At 46.3% G+C, this 20,783-nt stretch overlaps 1 protein-coding gene across 3 annotated transcripts in view; it reads right to left on the reverse strand.

Moving 5' to 3' along the window:
- The window catches only part of RAPGEF1 (Rap guanine nucleotide exchange factor 1), an 82,858-nt gene that overhangs the window by 24,712 nt on the left and 37,363 nt on the right, over positions 1-20,783 (reverse strand). For all 3 annotated transcript variants that reach the window (XM_023730824.1, XM_023730823.1, XM_023730822.1), the window contains one exon: positions 18,501-18,703. In XM_023730824.1, coding sequence (XP_023586592.1) covers positions 18,501-18,703 — 203 coding nt within the window. The remainder of the gene's footprint in view (positions 1-18,500; positions 18,704-20,783) is intronic.

Here is a 20,783-nt window from a genome sequence, read left to right on the forward strand (position 1 = left end):
GCCCACATGCCAGTGACAGCGTGTGCTCTGCTCCCCTTAGGAAGCTTGCCCTCAGGGCCAGAGAACAAAGCTGCTTCGCCACCTCCTGCCTCTATGTTAGAGGGGACCCCAGTTTCCTGCTGGCTCTTCTCCAAAGACATCAAGGACCATTCAAACCATCCTGAGAAAGCATACTACACTGTAGCGGGGTCTAGCAGTGCTGTGCAAGATGGCAACCAAGGAACGGGAAAGCAGCAGCACATCAAGACAACTCCACACTCTGCGAAGTTAGGCCCCATTTGCCTGCGTGCCCCTGACCCATCTTGTTGTCCACGTCAACCTGCAAGTGACACTTCCCTGTGCCCAGATGAAGTACTACTGGCAATTTAATAGGAAACCAGGCCCTTGATCCTCAGCACCACATGCAACTCAATATGCAACTTCCTTTGATCTTTGTCACTTGCACACTTCCACACGTCTTTATACATTTCTCTAAAGCAAACAAACACAGAAAACTAGTAGCAATTTTCTATCTTATGCTTATGATCATTGTGTTTAACTGGTCACTAGCTCATTTGTCACTAATGCATCAGATTCCTAGTTTGATGGGAACTTTATATAGAAGGTTCAATTTGTTCTGAATATAGACAGGCTACTATGTACTTTTTGCCCTGTAGCCCTCATACACGTGAAGTCCAGTCATGCTGAACTGCACATACCAGCAACAGACCTGACTGTCATGAAGGGGAGAGGGGGATGTCTTTCAGGAACAGTGATACTGCTTTCTAAACAAATACGCAGCCCCACGTGAAGGTGTGTTTTTTGAGTTCTCACCAAAGGCGTCTGGGGCGAGTCAGTGAAAGAGGTTTCAGAAGGAAGGCAGACAGTGTTCCCATGAAAGCTGCTCTCCTGAGAGGATGAAAGAGGCCCGTCCACGGTGCTGGAAGGCGGGCTGGCTACGGTTGGCACCGCTAAGTCAGAGCTCTGAGACTGGTGGACAGGCAGGAAATGTGGAGAGGAAGAGGAGGTAGACGGAAGGAAAGGTTGAACGGAAGCTTGGTTGTGAGGCACGAAATCCTGGGAGTAGGACCTAAACACAGATTTATACTACAGAATCAAAGTGAAAAACAAACACAAAAACGAGATGGGAAGAAGAAAAAAAGACAGACAAAAGAAGTGATTAGATTAGCTGTGACTGAGCAGTGACTAACTGTTCACAGTGATTCTAACAAGGGATCATGCCAAACAACTCCCCCACCCTATGGTCCAATGGCCTGAGGGCCCCTCCCACCACACCCAGGTGCTTCCTCCCTTGAAAGAAGGGCCTAAGACTAGCCAGTGCTGTCGCCAGAGAGTCTAAACAGTAGGACATGGAGAGTGACTCCCTGGTGCCCCCAAAGAAAATCAAGTCCCATAAACTGTACTGGTGAACATATACTCTGCTTTGTCGGAAAATTAAATCTATACAACCGAGGCTATTGCTTTTTTGTCCTTTCGTGAACCTTATGGCTAAGTTAAAAGTGTATATCCAGATATTTGGTCATATTTACTCATTTTGAATCTTCTGGACGAATCTCTTTGCTTTTATCCCTTAAAAGTCAAACACTGCAGTCTTTTAAATATTGTAATCTACCTCAAAATCTTTTGGAAGGACAGAATGCAAGCCTTTTTAAAAAATGGTTGGAAGAGCCACGCTATCAAAACACTAACAATTTCAATGAGTTCATTTCCCTTCTTATCTAATCTTTTCTTCTTCTAACTAATGATCTTACAAATGCCTATGATGCCATGTAGGAGCCACAGGACTCTACTCTTCCAAATTCTCACCAAAGAGAAAAGTCCGAGGTCAGGGAAATGACAGTGAACCACCATGGCTTCTTAGATCCAGAAGCACTCTTCAGGCCTGGGCTTGCTCTCCTGCTGGAGGAGTGACAGAGTGGCTGAGACCACTGGCCCCCAGGCTGGGAATCTGATGGTGTACCCGTGGCTCTGCAAAGGACTGCCGGCACATGGCTAATTGTTACACGGAAAAGGGAGCAGAGCATTCGGATGGGGCCATGTCTGAAGCCCTTGCTGGGCTCACTTGCCCACTGAGGATATTAGAACTGGACCTAAGTCAAACCCAACACAATGTGCATAGGCACTCACTCAAATGCCTCTGGATTTGCTGTTGCACAGGATTTTTAGGATCCGTGGAAACAAGGAAAAGGAGGAAGAAGAAATTTTATACTAATAGGAGGTTAAAGCTATTCATATCCTTAAGCAATCTTGCAAAGTACCTTTTAACCTGGGTAGAGAGCTGCCATAACTCACGGGGCAAGGTAATCCCACCACCCAGTTGGGGTGACAACACCAGCCCTTTCTTTGTAGTGCTGATCAGAGTCCAAAGCTCTTACTCCCCTCCTCGATGACGCCAAGGCCCTCTCATTCTTCTGAGCTCTAGTGGCTGTTGCTTTATATCAGACCCATGACATTTACCTCAGGCACCTACTCATTATTATACTTACTCTTATACATTTTATTTCCCCCACTCACTCACAAGATCCTCAAGGCTAAACCCGTATATGGTTAAGTGAACGTACCATACATGTTGCTGACCAACTAACACCGAATGCTTTGACACCTGCTAGAAATTAAGTTCTGTTTACATCCTTCTTCCAGAAAAGCTTAGTGAGCAGATCTGTGGCCAGCACTTCATCACCTGCAGGCTTGCTGCACTCACTTGATGGCCATGTGGAGCCCTAGCTGTCAGCGGTGTCCTCACCTTCCAGGCTCCACATTTTGTTTAACCTTAATAGTGACTATCAAAGACAGCGATCCAGGACTGAGAGGGAAGAGTGGCCGGAAACTCACGCGGGCCTTCCTGGGGCTGACAGTGGAGCGAGGTGCTTGGCTTTGGGGTTCTCCATTTCACCTCTGGAGGATGTTCACCCCATGGTGAGGCTTTCTCATTGGCTGGGAAGGCCCACAGAGAAGACAGTGAGTGGAATCCACTGGCCAAGGAGGGACAGCACTGTCCTTGGAGGAAACTTTCAGTGAACTCCCACATCATCCTGCTTCAGGCAGTGGTTCAGTCTCACGCAGAAGCCCTGGTTCTCAGATCTCTTAGCTGCTCATTCCCAACTCCCAGGCTCTGCCAAGAGATTTGCTAACAGATACTTTCTCCTTGCCCAGGAATCCACCCACTCATTGCCACCTGGTTTACCATTCACGTTAAGTGCCAATTCTTTCCGGAGTCCTGACACTATCTTCATTGATGCCCCTCCCCCTTGTAAATTTACATAGCACTTAAGCATGTCCTCTAATAATTTGGCACTTGATTTATATATAAACAAACTGTTCTGGTGTAATCACAAAATGTATCAAGTTTGAGAGTTATCTTTTTAACTAATCATATGGTATCTGTAACAGATTTTGATTTGACAAGTTCAGGGGAGGAGACTCCCACATCCTGGGTGCCTTTTCTGATAGATGGTACAGTGTAATTGTTCAGTGCGTGTTCTCAGGTAGACATGGGCTCAGACCCTGCGCTACCTCTTTCTACCTGTATGACCTTGGGCAAATTCTCTGAGCCTCAGTTTCTTCATCTTTAAAATGGGGATGAAAATAACAGTACTTCCTCTCATACAGTCCTCATGTAGAGTCAATGAGATAATGCTGTGTGAGTCCTTAGTGCAGTGCTGGTGAGTGGCAAACACTCAATCAACGTCAGCTATCCTCTCCTGCCCTCCAAAATACCAGTCTAGTGACTACTCTGAACGAACAGAGGTTGGCTCCCAAGCAGTGCTTGGCACTTAATAGAGGCCCGATACATACTTGCTGAATGAACAAATTCTCAGCAACTGATTCTATTATTATGTGTATTACTTAAAAGTGCCTAGAATATTGCCTTGGACATAGGAGTATCTTAATGAGTGTGGGAGGGTAACAGACAAGCTTTACCCACTGGCCAGGTTCAGGTTCACAGTGGGAGACTAGGGAAAGAGGCTCAGGGATGCCAACAGCGGTGTGAACTGCTGAGGAGAGGTGCAGCCTCCACTGGAGAAAGGAAGGAAGTTACTGATAGAAAGGAAGAAGGTTCCTGATACAGCATCTCTTAGACAAAGGGTCCTGGCCTGGCCCGCCCCGCCCTTCCCCTCCTTCCCTCCCTTAGCAGCCCCACACCAGCTAGCAGCTCTGGTATTCAAGCTATGTAGTCATGCTGGGACAAGAGCCAAGCCTGTAGAGTACCTTCCAGGGGGTGGGGAGGTACAAGGGGTTGCTTTCTAGTCACCATAAAGCACATTTGGTGCCCTCTCTTGGGCTCATTATCATACTATTGTCAACAAGTCCCCATCTCTGATTCTCCAAAGATGTATTTCCAGTGCCTTTAAGGTCTTATTTATTCATAGGTGCAAGGAGAAAGGCAGGGCTGGCCATTCGACAGAAACACCACTTAACCACAGCCTGGAGTTTATTTTAGGATCTGGCTGGTGCCTGGCTTTGCTTCTAACGAGCTGCTGCGCTCTCTGCAGCAGGAATTTTTATTTATAGCCAGGGTAAGGCTGTTTGGGCTGAGGATTTTATAACAGGAGGGGCTGCCTGCCTGGGGATCTGCAAATTTCTGCAGAAGATCTGGGAGTGCCAGAGCAAGTTCCTAAGAAAGAGAGCAATGGGGAGGGGCACCCAGCCCCTAATGTCAGCCCTGGATGTCACAAAGGCAGTGAAAAAGCCAGGAGGGATAGTCTTGTCTTGACAACGGTGATGATGATGACAATGATTCTGAGTGCTCACTCCTGGTCAGATGAGGTGCTGAGGGTTTTGCATGAATCATCTCATTTAATCTACACAAGTGTTATGTTCCTTCTTACGATGATGAAGAAACTGAAGCTGGGAGGTTAAGTCATGTACTTAAATAATACACAGCTTGTAAGATGTAGTACATGTTTTCTGAATAAATGCGGAGCATTCTGGGAACGTGACAGGCTCTAACTACACAGCCCCACAGCCCTGCAGGACACTTCCCTACTAACTCTGGCTGCTCCCTCATTTGGAGAACCCCTTTGCTGAATGTTTTGTGACTCCAAGCATTATGAGCATTAGGAAATGCTTGATATGTAACAGTGGGATGCAGAGAGTAGTGCATTAACCAGGGTGCTTCATGGACAGGCAAGGAAAAGACCTCACCTTGTGAGAGCTACAGGAACCAGCAACCTGCTCTTTTGAAAATACACCCTTGAAAGAACTACTAAGAGTCTTTTGATGGAAGCTGACGCCCTGATAGTCAGTGTGTCGCCATTCATCAAAGAGGAAAGTCACCAGAAGCTGGCCAGGTACCACCATTTTTTGGTGACACTTTCTCTGCATTATAGTCCTGGAATGGAAAATGACTAGGATGGGTCCTGTGTTGTGTTGGCAAGAAAGTAGGATGGCAGATTTTTAAATGAAAAAATTCTGATTCATCAATACAACAGACATTCCATTTAATCCTCGTGATTATCAGGAAGACGGGGTGGCGGGGTAGGTGTGGGGAGGTGCCAGAGAAAGCAGTCTCACTGCCAGCTGCTGAGGGCTAGAGTGACAGACTAAAGGACCTTGACCCAAACAGCTACTCCTTAGAGGCGTGAGCTCCAAATCTTGGAGCACTTTCAACTTTACTAATTACAGGAAAATGTGATCATTTAAATGAACGACCTTACTGTTGTGGTGAAGTGTTTGGGAAGTATAGAAGTTGCCAGAGATCGGCCATTACTGCATAATCTTGGCTCAAGCAAGGCTCATGACTTCAGTGTTTTTGGACACTATTTGGCAAAACAGATAAACTTGTGGACAGCTGGTTTTTGGGCTTAAATTTTTATCCAACATTTGTGAGAAAATGCACTCAGGGAAACAGCTTTTCTAGGGTGGTTTGGGCTCCCTTCTCCTAAGGAGGATCGCTGGGAAGCATCGCTCAACAGTGGGCCTGTCTGCAGAGCATGCTCCTTTCAACCAAGGACTGCAGTGCCTACATTAATGTGGCTCCTCACTTATTGATTTTGGCAGGAAGTCAAGCTTTTAGCTTCTGCACAATATCCCACACAATCTCTTGGAGAGGACTCTCCCGAAGAGAAGCATCTGTGATTTGGTCCTTACAGAGATGAGACATGATCAGTCCTAGGTCAACAGGGGGGTTCTTGGTAATATTCCTTGTTCCTCAATTTGGCAAGCTACAGGGGAGACTTCTGGCTTTGTCCTCCTCTCCTTCCTGGTCCCAATTAACTATCTCTTGGGTCTACCTTAGGCCAGGAGGAAACTTCCTTCTTTGATGCTCTTGTGTTAATTTATAAGAATAACTACATTTTATATAATGTTAAAGGGTGAGTTTCCAAAGCCAAATGGTAGATTCTGAGGCCGATGTGACGAGCACCTGCACCTGAGATCTCGCAAGCTGTTCTCTCTCTGTTCCTGGCAAGGAGAGGCCCTTTTGTTGGTTATATTGTGTGTATGATGAGATATCATTAATCTGATCAAAGAAAGCAAACATTAGCATCATGTTTAGTACAAAAAATGTCCTCTCCTTTTTTAAATAAACTTCTTGGTGGAGGTTATTTTTTAAAATCCATTTGAAAATTCTAAGAACAAAGGATAAAAAGAACAAAAATGTTTTGCTCGAGAGAATTTTGGGCAGCAAGATGGGTAAATGTACAAATAAATGCATTACGTTCCTTTTCCTGTGACATATTTTTGCATCCTGAATCATAAGATCTTCTTCAAAAACACCAGTTTTTTGGCCAACGGTTCCACAGCTAATTATGCTCTTACAAAAACCACATTTTAGGATGCTCTGTGTATTCACAGAAGCCCTGGTGGTGCAGAGGTTAAGCACTTGGCTGCTAATCCAAAGGTTGGCAGTTCAAACCCACTAGCTGTTCCATGGGAGAAAGACATGGCAGTCTCCTTCTGTAAAGATTACAGCCTTGGAAACCCTATGGGGCAGTTCTACCCTGTCCTTTAGGGCTGCTATGAGTTGGAATTGACTCCACAGCAGTAGGTTTGGTTTTGGTTTCGTGTATTCACTAAACGCTGACCTTAATAGCATCAACGCTTTTAGAAAAAGATTTAGTACACATTCAAAAATGATTCAAATTCAGTTCTAGAAACCTAATGGAACTATTTTTACTCAGTTTGGATTTAAACATCACGACAGGGGCTCTAATTTATACTTATTCTTGGAACTCTATTTACAGCTTGCAGCTACACTCCATAATGCTTCAGAAGACAAAGAACAAAAAACATACCTCTTAGTGTCTAGCCTATGGACTCTTATTTAGCCTTACCAGGTCTCAGTATTTATTTGGTAATTAAGCAGTTCCTAAATGTCAATGTAACGCTATATTTTTCATGATGGGGATTTGGATTTTAATCTTGGCTCTAGCTTAAGACAATAGGCAAATGGCTTAGCTCCCCTGTTCTGGTTTCTCCATCTCTAAAACATTCAATCACAGAGTAATAAGGAAGACCTCATGACAGACAAGCAGCTTGAAAACATGAAGTTCAAGGCAGTAGTCAACGGGTGTGGACAGTGCCCTCAGGGTTCATGACACTGCATGACCTTAACATGTAGTACCTGGTGCCTTTTGGTACCTGGACAATTAGACTGTCATGGGTAGAGTCAGAAGTCTATCTGCAGCAAGGTGCTACAGTGAAGCTCCTGTGTCAGAAGCTGAGACAGCACTGACCATGCAAGATGCCGGGAACAAGAGAGTCAGCAATCGGGAAATCTTTAGAAGCAAGGGGCTGAAAAGCACTCCTTCGAGTCAGAGTTGTTGCTTTTAAGAGCCCCCAAGGCAAGCAGTCTGAGCTCTTGGTCAGTTGCTAGGCTCTGACTGCCTCAGAGATGGAGTTTTATACAAATGAGGGCTCTACGTGCTCCTCTGTGGGTCAGAGAAACCCAGAAGGAGTGCTGGTCTCAGTAGGTCGTCTCCCTCCACGAGGCTATGCCAGTAGGATCTAATCAGGATGTCAGCACTTCAGAGGCGAGTCACTGGGTCTTTCAGGAAGGGTAGAAAAGCACATGGTGAACATACCAGAAGAGCAAAACCATATTTCAAGGGCCCAGCAAACACGAATTACCTATGAAACTCTCAAACCAGACACCCAGCAGCCAGAGCCTCAGAGAAATGAGGAAGAAAACAGGCTCTTGGCCACAGCCAGGAACCAATCCACCATGTTTCCTGGGAACAGAGAAGCTATCATGGGATGTGTCAGCATCAGGCTGCACTGATGAAAATGTTGAGAGAGCAAGGGAAGATGGACATGATGGTGGAGACTGAGGGAGAGAAGGGGGAAAAACTCCCAGTCGCTGGAGGACTCCGTGGCCACTGGTCACTGTTTTTGGGTGAATCTAAGTCCTTGCTGTCAGTTCAGAGCATCACAGAGCACTGGCCACTTGCTGGCGAGGCCCTGAGCTACACATCGAGGCTGCAAGTTCATAAAATGTCCAGTCCCTATCCTTAGAAGTTTATATAATCTTTAGAAAAAGGACCTAAACATTACTAAAGAAGGAAATAAGCAACCTAGCCCAATTAATATATCTACCTTGACACTAAACATAGATCATTTGCCACGTCCTATATTACACAATTTACGTGAGTTTTTCCTTTAATCCTCACAACAATCTCATGCCCCTGTCAGGAAGATGAGGAAATGGAGGCTTAGAGAGTTGGGGTACATGCTCAGATTCACACAGCAAGTAAGGAAAAAATATGAGGGGAGGGTGAAGGCTGAGACAGCACACAATACAGGGGAAACTAGCACAACTTGTACAAGGAAAGGTCATGGAAGCCCCACAGATACCTCCAAACTCCCTGAGGGACTGAATTGCTGGGCGGAGGGCTGTGGGGACCATGGTCTCAGGGAACATCTAGCTCAACTGGCATAACACAGTTTATAAAGAAAATGTTCCACATTCTACCTTGGTGAGTAGTGTCTGGGGTCTTAAAAGCCTGTGAGCGGCCATCTAAGATACTCCACTGGTCTCATCCCTTCGGGAGCAAGAGAGAATGAAGAGAACAGGATACAAGGAAAAGATTAGTCCAAAGGACTAATGGACCACAGCTACCAAGGCCTCCACCGGACTGAGTCCAGTACAGCTAGATGGTGCCTGGCTACCACCACTGACTGCTCTGACCAGGATCACAACAGAGGGTTCTGGACAGAGCTGGTGAAGGATGTAGAACATAATTCTAACTCACAAAAAAAAAAGACCAGATTTACTGGTCTAAAGGAGACTGGAGAAACCCCGAGAGTATGGCCCCCAGACACCCTTTTAGCTCAGTGATGAAGTTATCTCCGAGGTTCACCGTTCAGCCTGGGAGTGGACAGCCCCGTAAAACCAAATGGGACTAATGAGGTACAGTACTCCAGTGACAAGGGCCAGAAGGCAGAAGGGGACAAGGAAGCTGGTGATAGGGAACCCAAGGTTGAGTAAGGATATTGTTGATGTGTTGTGAGATTGTTAACCATTGTCACAGGGCAACATGTGTAGTAACTGTTAAATGAGAAACTATTTTGTTCTGTAAGCCTTCATCTTAAGTAAGAATAGCAGCACAATTGGAAGAGCATAGTCAATGTCACCGAACTGTGCATGTAGAAATTCTTGAAATGGTGTATCTTTGGCTCTGTGTATTTTCACCAAAAAAAAAGGTTGAGAAGTTAGAGGGTTGACATGTTGTGGGGTTGTTAACCAATGTCATAAAACAATATGTGTACTACTGTTTCATGAGAAACTATTTGTTCTGTAAGCCTTCACCTGAAGTACAAAAAAAAAAAAACATATATATATATATAAAAAAAAAATATGAGGGGAAGCAGACAGAGGACATCTGGGAAGGTCAAGTGCAGAATAGAGAAGTATGTGGGGACATGCATGGATAAAACTGGGAGACAGGATTGAGGTGGAAGGTCCACAGGTAATGGGCAGGTGGATGGGTGGGTAAAAGTAGCCTGCAAAGCCCTCAGAAGAAGACTGAGAAAAATATTGGACCCAATTCTGCAGTGATGTAGATGAAACTGTACTCTGGCTGTACAGTTGAGAAAGGGACTAGGTATCTATCTGATTGTGGAGGTAGGAAGGCCAAGAGGGAGGCCACCTGGGTAAGACGCTGGAGGTTGGGACTGAGCCGTGGCAATAGGGTTGTAGAAAAGCAGACAAGCTCAGAGAAGTTGAGCTTAACTTAACAAGGAAGGATCAGCAGGACTTGGTGACTATATGTATACGTGGTAGGGAAGGAAAGACTCAAGATGATGCCTCTGTTTCTTGCTTGGAAACGTTCACAGAAATAGCGAGGGTGGAGAGAAGAGTGGGTGTGGGACGGCAAGATTTAATGAACACTGACTAAGAGCCTGGTACATGTTAGGCATGTGGGACAGAATTCCTAATCCCAGGGAGCCCACAGTCTAGTGAGGAGATAAACCTACTCAAATAGGTACAAATCATGGGAAGATAGACTTGGACTTGCAGACTACACTCTGTTGTTAAGCCTTCAATAATGGGGAAGACTTTAGGAGTCAATGACTTCACATAATATGAAACACCCACACAATACTAGAGCTCCACCAGGCTAATGAGGAACATGCAACAGCAGGATGGAGTAGCCCCAGTGGCTTTCCAACAGTGGGTGACAACAGCATATTACTCATTTTTCCCGAAAGAGAAACAGTTCTGACGTTGACCATGCAAGGGGACCTCTGTGGCAGAAAAACCCCAGGAAAGTAAAGCAGGCTCACTCATGAAGCAAAGCCCCTTAGGGAGGGATGCAGCACTAAGAAATACCTTGCCTGCCCCTGGGCCAGTGAGTTCTGCCCTAGGACACTCTCTTCCCTTTGATCTCTCAGTGTGATTTAGCTCTAGCCAAGGCAGGAAGCCAATAAAGATAAGATGACATCAGGAAGAAAGGAGGGACAGAAACAACAAGGTGGAAACATATTTTTTCTAACCGGTGGACATAGACGCCCTTCTGGGCCAAGCAGTCCCAGAGCCCTGCAGGACTTTCTTCCATTTGTCTCATCAGTATTTCTCTTTTCTTTCCATTCTTTCTCCTCCTCATTCTTCTTTCTCCTTTCCTGTGATGCCTTTAAACCAGTCGGTGTGCTCACTGACTCTGTGATAGCTGCTGGGTTAGTTCTTAGGGATGATTCTTGGCCAGGAGATTAAGGAGGGAAACGGAGAGGGAGGGAAAGAAGGAGGGAAGAAACAAAGAGGAGGGCACAGGGAGGTGGAGGCAGGATGGGGAGAGAGAAACAGATGCTAGTAGGACTTAAGGAGCCCGCCATGTGTCTCAAGGAGGTGGCCAGGCTGTTTCACAGCAAGGGGATGAGTGTGGTGCAGGAACCAAGAGTCCGCATGAAGTCATGCCTTCTGTTAAGAGCATACGTGCTGATGCACGAAAACCTGGGTCCAACAACTCAGAAAAATCACTAGAACGGGCTACCAGCTGCTCTACAGATCTTTTTTTTTTTTTTCCCACTTTTTTCTTTTTAATTAAAGTCCTCAAGATTATACTCATTTGATTTTCCTACCCCAAATATATATATTTTTAAACAAAAGACAGTTATTATGGTCATTTCCAACATAACTTCTCAAAATCTGGGTCAGCTAGCAGTTTACATATTCAGAAGTCATTCTGGAAGCCAAGATGGTAAAGAAATACTCAACAGATTTCTAGCATGCAGACAGATCATATCTTGGTTAGTATATATCCATAAGTGCAGTTAGCAAAGAAAGGATGTAAAAGAAAGTGGGCTAAATCATTTGGGGAATGGAGGAAGATTTTTCTAGCATCAACATGGCCATATCTGAAGGATACTGGCAATCCCAATGGTTACGGAGAGAATCTCATTATCTTGGTCAAGGGCAAAGTGAATATGGACCCAATCCAAAACTTTCAAGATTCATACCATCAGAGTACAGAAACAGAGAAAATGCAAGCCAGAGAAAGGTTATGAAAAGGAGCTGGGACATGGGAATTCAGGTCGAGGGTGGAAAGGGCTGGAGGAGAGGAGGAAGGGGGCCTAGGTGAGCAGGCTCCTGCTGGGCTGCAATGTGAGCATGGCAGGCAGCCCAGTGGGTGTAAGAGCCCAGAAAGCAACTGAGGGAGATTCCAGGGACAGGAACCACTGCCATGTCAGAAAGCTCATGCAACACTGCTATCTCTGGGAGGGCCAAACACTCATTTGTGCCTCCTACGTGCAGGCCTGTTGCTAGGCACTAGGGAATCTGAAACACCACAGCCAGCCTCTTGGGCCTCAGTGAAGGCTGCACCTACCTCTCTAAATCTTTCCTGCCTCAGAGTTACTCACTCATTTCCCCCAAACACCTTTCTTCTATCAAAATGCTCTTAGTGCTCCAGGGACCATATGTCAAGGTTTCGATGCATGTCTGCATGGATGTTCAAGTCTCCTAGGATTATGGCACATGTTGGGAAAGAAAGGAAGCCTGGGGACAAGGAGCTAACACTTTCATGGAAGGAGAGTCAAGCCGACCCAGGTGAAGACTGTGAAGAGGAAGGTGGGGAGGGAAAGCTGAAGGATGGTGTGCAGTGCGCAGGGGTAGAAGAGTTGGAATATATCTGCGGATGTGGGGACTGTGTGGAAGCCTGGCCTGTGCTGGAAAGGGCTGTGCTGATGAGAGAAGCCAAGGAAACAGGGGATTTCAGTTAAGGCAGAGGGGGTGGGTGTAGGGGGGACTGAAAGATCATGGAGTGGAAAGGCTGACTATTCCCATTACCCTTTAGATGGTTCTCTCATGACCTCAACCCCTGAGTGCTTACATTTGTGATGACCTTCTAGAAGATATGCTGGGTTTTCCAGCCTCCATTACACAAGCAATTCCCTCCGCTTGGAACATCTCTGACCTACTTTCCTTGCCCTAAATCTTGTTGTTGAAATCCCAACTATCCTTCAAGACTCAGCTCAAGCTCTATCTCCTCCATGAAGCAATTCCTGACCCCTCACCCCACCAATGGGGTTTCTACTGACTTTGTAGCTCTCATGCCATTACTCATACCTTCCCCTAATGTGAGTCTCTATTATGCTTGTCTTATTTTGCCTACTGAACTGTGAGCACTTCTTGGGGATGGGGTTGTGTTTTACTCATCTCTGGATCCCTCCTGCAATCTGACCTATTTACAGGAGATGACCCCTGCTTATTGAATTAAACTGATCTTTTGGATCTTAGGAAGAGTGAACAAGAATACTTTTCTAGCACCCATTTCATTCTAAATTGTTCGATGCAGATTTATTGCTCTACAAATTCCTTGGCAAGAAGTTTTCAATGGTAAAAAACTTTCAGTAGCCATAACAGGCCACTGTACCAAGAACCCTGTGAAGGGTCTTCAGGTTTGACAACTGCTGTATTCATAAATGGCACTCCTCTGGAATTCCATGCTGGACTGATGACACAGGCCCATAAACAATGGAATGAAGAAATTTAGGAATAAAGGCCTCTCTGTCTGGGGCTCATCTCTTTTAGAATTTAAGTAGAGAATATATAATGAATATGTTGGCACTACACTAACTTTTCTGGTATTTCAACATATTAGATGTCAAATATTCCAAACACTTAAGCCTTACTAGAGGCTCTTGTGGCCTGAAGTGTACTTTCCTTTTAATGAAATAAAGTACCTTTATGATCTCATCCCCTTGGGCTCTTCATGGAGTTGGTGCTTAGAATGCAGTGTTTCAGATGCAAAATGTCTCAAGACTCCCCTATGTTCTATGGATAAAAACTATGATGTTCATACCCAAACTTAATTAAAATGCCCTTGAGTTTTCTTTCATTCTGTAGCAAACAGTCTAGCTCATTCACAGTCCTCATACCCTAAACTGCTCAAAAGGGAGACTGTAGAAACTCTTAGGATAACGCACACTTATTTTCTGTTCACAGAGAGGAAAAATAGTCAAAAGCTGGGATTATCTAAAGGCCACGTTTTACAAGATTTGTGAAAAGAGCTTGCTAGAGGTGCTTTCTTGGGAAAGAGAGGGTATCTTTGTGACCGGGCTTGGTGTGGAGAGGGTGAGGTAGTATTTAGCCTTTCTGTAGCACTTGCAGGTTTGCTGAGGGCTCTAAAAAGTTAAGCTTTAGCACCCAATAGAGACAATGTATTCCAAGGCCCTCAAAACGGGCAGGACTGTCTTAACCCTGGGCATTGGATAGTTTTAAAAAATGGAAGCCAGCAAAATCAAACTGGGAACTTGGGTTTGGATAAGTCTTTAAAAGTCACCTGGTTCAATCTCATCATTTATAGAGGGGGAGAGAAAAACCCAAATAGGCTAAGCCATTTGTCCAAGCAATTGTGCGTAGAATTAAAAGCAGAGCCAAGAAGAGAATCTAGAACTCTTATTGCTAAAGTAATAAAGAACAAGAACAATAATGATATACTTTCTAAGCTTACTATATGCTTGAAAGGTTCATATTATTTCATATAATCCTCACAATTACCCTATGAGGCAGAGAAAATACAATCCCAAAGGAAAGAAATTGAGGCCCAGGGAGGATAAGTGAATTACCCAAGGTCAAACAGATTTTAAGTGGGATCTGAACTCAGCTCTGTTCCAAAGTTCTTTTCACTGCTGCTCAGTTTCATTTTAACAGATTAAAGGAAGAATGGTGGCTATTTTAGGTTCTTGGATATAAACTCCAGGGAAAGATAAAAGACTAGCACTGTGCCTCCTTAAGTGTTACTATCCCCTAAGGTGCTGAAAGGTTGGCACTTCGAACCCACCCAGCGGCTCTGCAGGAGAAAAGACCTGGCAATCTGCTCCTGTAAAGATTACAGCCTAGAAAACCCTATGGGGCAGTTCTACTCTGTCACATAGGGTCGCTATGAGTCGGAATCGACTTGACGGCACAGCACCCAAAAACAAAAATAGCAAAGCCTTAGTAGTAAACTGTTTACAAAAATGGTTGCAACTCTTCCCCTTCCTATATCCTTTGCAGTGTGATTTAGCAGCAACACCCCTCACGAGGTGCAGTCTCCTTCCCCATTCCCTGAATCTGGGCTGGCTTTGTGATTTAACTAAGAGAATGCATTGGAAGTGACATGGTGCTAATTCTGAGCATAGGCCTTAAAATCTGTGCACACTTTTTTTCGTTTTCTTGGAACCCTGCCAGTCGCATGTGTGCAAACCTGATAGAGGTTGACAGACCATGTTTCACAGCCAAATCGGTCTAACTGTCCCAGCTGAGGTCCCAGAGATGTGAGCAAGCCCAGTCAAAATCAGTCGTGCCTAGACCAGATCAGTACAACCACCCTAGTAATCTGTGTTTTGAGCAATGATAAATGGTCATTGTTGTTTTAAGCCACAAAGGTGATTTGTTATGCACCAAAAGCTAACTGATACAGCCCTCAAACTCAAAGTCCATCATGTACCTGGTAAAGCCCGCTCTTCTTGATCTTGCTTTCTATGTGAGGAATCTTCTCTTTTAAATACAGAACACTCACAGGGCTGAGCTAAAGCTCAATGTGGGATGAGAATAAAAAGGCCAAAACATCTCTGCCACTTTATTTTATGATAACGCTCCAAATGTGGCCGCTAACTTTTCCCCATCTCTACCCCTCTCAACTCGGATAATCTACAGTTCTTAAGGCCACAGACAACCAACCACACATGCCCTTTCCCATCTAGGTGCAGGGATCCTGCAGAAGGACAGAACCAGCAATGAGCAGCACACACCATCAGGAAGTACAGGTACAAATGAACGATCATGTACACATGTTTCCAATTAAAGAACGGCAGGTAGCAACTCACCGAGGGCACAGGTAAATTGCCGTGCCGGCTGAGAAAGGAGTTAGAGACGGACACACTGATGCCCTGAGTGGCACTGCCGTCCTCGGGCGTGAAGGTCACTTTAGTTTGCTGGACACAGTAGGAGATAGAGGAGAAGGAAGAAGCAGCATAGGAGGCCTGCTGAACAGAAGGGAAGAGAGATGACAGGGAAGAAGGGAGAAAAGCAGAGAACAATCAAGCATATATATAATACATACATAAATGCTATGTGCTGGCTACCTAATTCTGCTCAGGGGCGTTTTGGATGGGGTAGCTTCGTGGATCAGTTCAGGGATCAAAAATAGCTGCTGAAGGCTACGTGAACAAGAGGATACCCTCCTTCTTTTCCTTATGACAGATTTAAAAAGTTAACTTTCATACAAATTGTGTCCACTGGAAGCAGGCGGTAAGGTGGAATAAGGACAAGCAGGCTTGCAGCCATACAGACCAGGGTTTGAATCCTGGTTCTGCCACTTATTTAGGGCTTTGAGCTCCTCCCACGTGGGGTGCAAATTCGTGAGGTGATTTATGCTTCACCAGAGTGCAGGCTGGGAGGCAGGTTGCTTGGGCTAGAATCTGGGCTCTGCCATCTATGAGCTGTTTGGCCTTAGGCATTACCTAAAGCTGTGCCTCAGGTTTTTCATCTGTAAAATGGGGTAACAATGGCAGCTCCTGGGTAGGACTCTGGGGAGGATTAAATGAGATAATATGTCCAAAGTACTTAGAACTGTGCCTACCACAGAGTACAAAGGCCAACAGATAAGAGTAACTATTATTACTATTTTTATCTGTGAAACAAGGACACCTCCCACATCCTCATTTGAGAGAGGGTACACTAGCAAGCAGCCAGCACAGTGCATGTGGTACATCTGGGCTTCAGTGAGAGCTGGCCTGGGTTCCCACTTCTAGCTCTGGGCTCTGAATAAGTCTCTCAGGCTCCTGAAGCCTCAGTTTACTAAAAACGGTCAAGACGGGAGCTGTGGCGAGGACTGTGTGAAGTCATACGAAAGCCCATGCTCACATGTGGGAGGCGTTCCACTCCTGGTGCTCTCTGAGGGCCTCTATCCCAGTTGCCTCTCACCAGTGTGCTGCTGCAGGATGGGTGCTGATCCCAAGTATGCTCATTAGGGATCTGTCTCCAAATACTCAGGAGCCTGTGGAACTCCTTGGTACAAAGGAGATGCCCAAAGACATCCGATGTGCACTTGTGGACACGGGTAGGAGAGTATAAGAATATTTCAAATCAATGAAATCTGGCTCAGCAGGGGTGTTAAATCCTCTCGTACAGAGCCAAACATTTTAGGTGATGATTCCCTAGGGTAGGCATTCATTTTTCTGTGGTGAAGATCCTTTTGTGAAACACTTTCAGAGCAATTAAAACATATATTTGGGCATATTTGGGTGTTCATGGGGTTGGCAGGGCAAATGGCATCAGTTTCATTTTGCAGACGAACTGAGACCCAGAGCACAGCACATGTGATACAGCTAGTTAGTGGCAGAACTGGAACTCAGAACTGGTTGGTTGTGATTCTTGAAATGAAATAAAAAGATGGCTTGGCCAGCACCGTGATATAGACTTCTGAGCCTATTCAATGTGGAAACTCCGGGGACTGGGCTTGGGCTCAATGCTTCATTATATGATTGTACAGTCCTCATATGACTGCAGAGTCCCAAGTCCCACAGCTCCTGAGGGCTGTAAGCAGTAACCCAGGGATGTCTGTCCTCCAGTTGGTATTTGCCTCCAAGAAGTCAGGGTAGCACCTTCATGTCCTCTTGCAATGGATAAAAGACGGTCCTGCTAGCCACACCTGTCCCCTCTCTTAATAAAAAGCTACCAGACTGGCCAGCATACAAGCAAAACAGCACATTCAGCTCTGAAAGTCAAGGGTTTCCTTCTGGGGTGTACTCTTCCTAGAGAGCATGGCTGGATGATATGCTTCGATTCTAAAAAACTGACCAGAGTCCACTAGGTTAGTCAACTGGTAGCAGAGAGAAAAAGGTGCAGAGACACACGACAGGCCTACCTGAGCTACCCAACCTGCCCAATCCTTGTACGAATTCCCTTCGTTTTACAGGTTGGCCACAGCAGGACAGCCTGTCTTCTGTGCTGACTTTTTCTTTATTATGTGTATGAAAGTCCTTAACACGGGAGATGTTTTTCAGAGAAGGAAGGGTGCTATGCCTGAAATACAAAGTGGCTCTGTGTATAGCCATCCTGCTTTCAATAGAGCTTGCTTTAAATGGGCCATCCCTGGCAAGAACTGGACTATAAGTCACTCTATAGAGTTAGGTCCATTATGTAAATCAAGCCCACAGATGGCCCGTACACAGACCATGCCCTGTGCTTTGATTAAGTCCCTCCTTTCTGGGAGGTCTACGTTTGAGCCAAAGAAGAGAGAAAAAATACAAGTGACTGTCTGCAGAGAAAGCAAATATTCTGAGTACAAGCCAGTCCCAGCTGCATCAGGCTGCTGTGGAAAAGAAAGGTACCACCCACTGCCACCAGGGAGGGAGACAGGCAAGTGAGAGCCAGGCTGCCAGTGAGCTGATTAGGAGGATGTGAAAGCACCCGAGTGGGAGATGGCAAGTCCAACACACACGCCAAGGGCCCCGACATGGAAGAAAACCGAGTTAAGCCTGCCCCCCGAGGAAGATCATTCTAGTTCCTAGAGACCTGTTAGGATTGAAGATTCTGGTCATGATGGGCAGATAAGAACTGTGAGGGGGCCGCTTACCAGCTGCCGCTGCTTTGGGGGAAGGGCAGGGGGTGGGGCCAGCTCCTGTGCTGAGTCTCCACTGCTGAAGGAGTCGTTGAAGCCATACACTTCCATGAGGAGCTTGTTCTTCTGCTGGTAGATGTGCTCGTTCTGCGGCGTCTGGTAGAACATGGAGGGTTGGGGCTCGGAGTAGTCCTCGAGCAGCTGCATGTAGGCCAGCACTGCAGAACAGAGAGGGCAGTGGATGGCAGGCAGCCCCTTGCATTCTTGGCTGCACTCTGTTAGTGAAACGCAGGCTAAAGTGGGATTGGGGGCTGCCACGCTATGAGAACCCCCAATCCTTCTCCTGGCAGCCAGGCAGTCAGGGTGATTTCCTTAGGAAGTACATGGGTGCACTTCACTCCTGTGCTGAAAACCCCCTGGCAGTTTCCGGCCACACTCTGAGTGACATCATGGCTCTGAAGGGGCTCACAAGGCCCGGCGGAGTTGGTCAATCCCAACTTGCACCGTTCCATGCTTCTCTCACGCAGCTCCAGCTACACTACCTTCTCTTAGCTCCTGGAACAAACACCTTAGGGATTCCTGCACATGCTGTTCCTGCTGGCCCAAATGCTCTTCCTCTGACCCTCCTGAGGCCAACTCTTTGCCTTTATGGCTCAGCTTATGTTCACTGAGAGGCTCATCAGGACCAGCTGCGTCCCCACTAGTCTCCAGCTGTGTCCCTCATTTGGTCCCTTCTTAGCACTTCCCGTAACTTGCAGTTAGTTATCTGTGGGCTTTCTTCATGCCTCCCATCTCACTGAACACCTAGTTTATGCTAGGCACTGACGAAGGTGCTGGGACCACATGGTGACCAGCAACACAAATCCACTGCCCTTGTGGAGCTCACATTCTGCTTAGGGAGACAGACAATTGACAAACATGGTGGACTGTTAGAAATGAGTCCCGTGGTGAACAGTAAAGCAAGGTGCGATGGGGGTGCTATTCAAGAATATGGATGAACCGTGTGATGATTAGGGTGACAGCCTTCCCCACCATGTGCGATACAAAGGCCCAAGGCTGGGAAGAAGGCCCAGGAGGGCAGACCACAGCTGCATGGGGAGACTGAAAGGAGACGAGGCTCTACCAGGCAGGGGCCAGCTCAGGGGGCTGTGTGAGCAGAGCCAAGGACGCAGGTTTTATTCAGAACATGGTGAAGGGTTCTACTTATTCTAGGGCCGCTGTGGGTGTTTAGGTGAGAGATCACAGTGGGAGTGTTGGAAGTGATGAGAGGTAGTTCGGTTCAGGATAGATTTGAAAGTAGAACCAACAGCATTTACTACTGCCTCCCCATCAAGAGTTGACACTCCATGAGGGCAGGGACTGAGTCTGTGTTGGTCACTGCTGTATTATTAGTGCCTGGCACACAGGAGGTGTTCCATAAATACTTGGAATGAATGACTGGAAGAACACATGTCCGTCAGCAACTGTCCCTAGTGACTTGCAAAACCAGAAACGGCTTTACCAGGCTACAGCCCCTGGAGTACGTCTAGTAAAGTACCTACTGGGTATGCAAGAAATTCAACTCTCTCCTTTCAGCTGAAAGGCTATACAACATCCTAGTGAGAAGGGCAAATGGTGAGGAAAAAAGTGCTGACTTTCAAATAGATGCACTGTACCCTCTCCTCCCTAAAAATCCATTCACAAACACCTGCCATCTTATGCTAAGCTGCTGCCTCACAGTGGAGCTGCCTGCACCAACACAGCCGCCTAGTGGGCAGGCCGGGCTCGCCTGCTCCTTGTGGCACCACCAACAAAGAGACATCTGCAGCGAACAACAGCAGGGATCTCACCCGCCTGGGGAGGTGAGAAGTCAGCAGAACAAAGAGCTCAGCTGTCACATCTCGGTGATGTCATCTTCCGCAGGCACCTTCTCACTGAAGCAGGTGCGGAGCCCTCAGCCCTCACGTGGGAGCATCAGCATACACTTTACTCGTGATATTTCAGGGTTAAGGATCTGAGCCTCGCCACCCACAGAACCAGGTCCTTCTGAAGACTCCAGACCCTGAAATCCACAGGGTTCTGGGAGACACAAAGTTTGAGCTGACTGTGTACAGCACAGCCCTCCTGATGTCCTTCATGAAGCTGTGAGGGTTGAGATAAGCATGGGCCCTGTCTCCAGTCCCACTTACATGGACCACTTACATGGCATCCCCCACAGCAGAGTCTAGGTCAAGCAGACACCTGTGAAGATACGTTTCCTGAAATCGTGTACTCTCTTTCCCTTCTCTAGGTAGTGGAGGAAGCTCCTAGCTGTTAGAA

The sequence above is a fragment of the Trichechus manatus genome, unplaced genomic scaffold, assembly GCF_000243295.1.
Source record: "Trichechus manatus latirostris isolate Lorelei unplaced genomic scaffold, TriManLat1.0 scaffold00038, whole genome shotgun sequence".
In the NCBI taxonomy this organism is placed as follows: domain Eukaryota; kingdom Metazoa; phylum Chordata; class Mammalia; order Sirenia; family Trichechidae; genus Trichechus; species Trichechus manatus.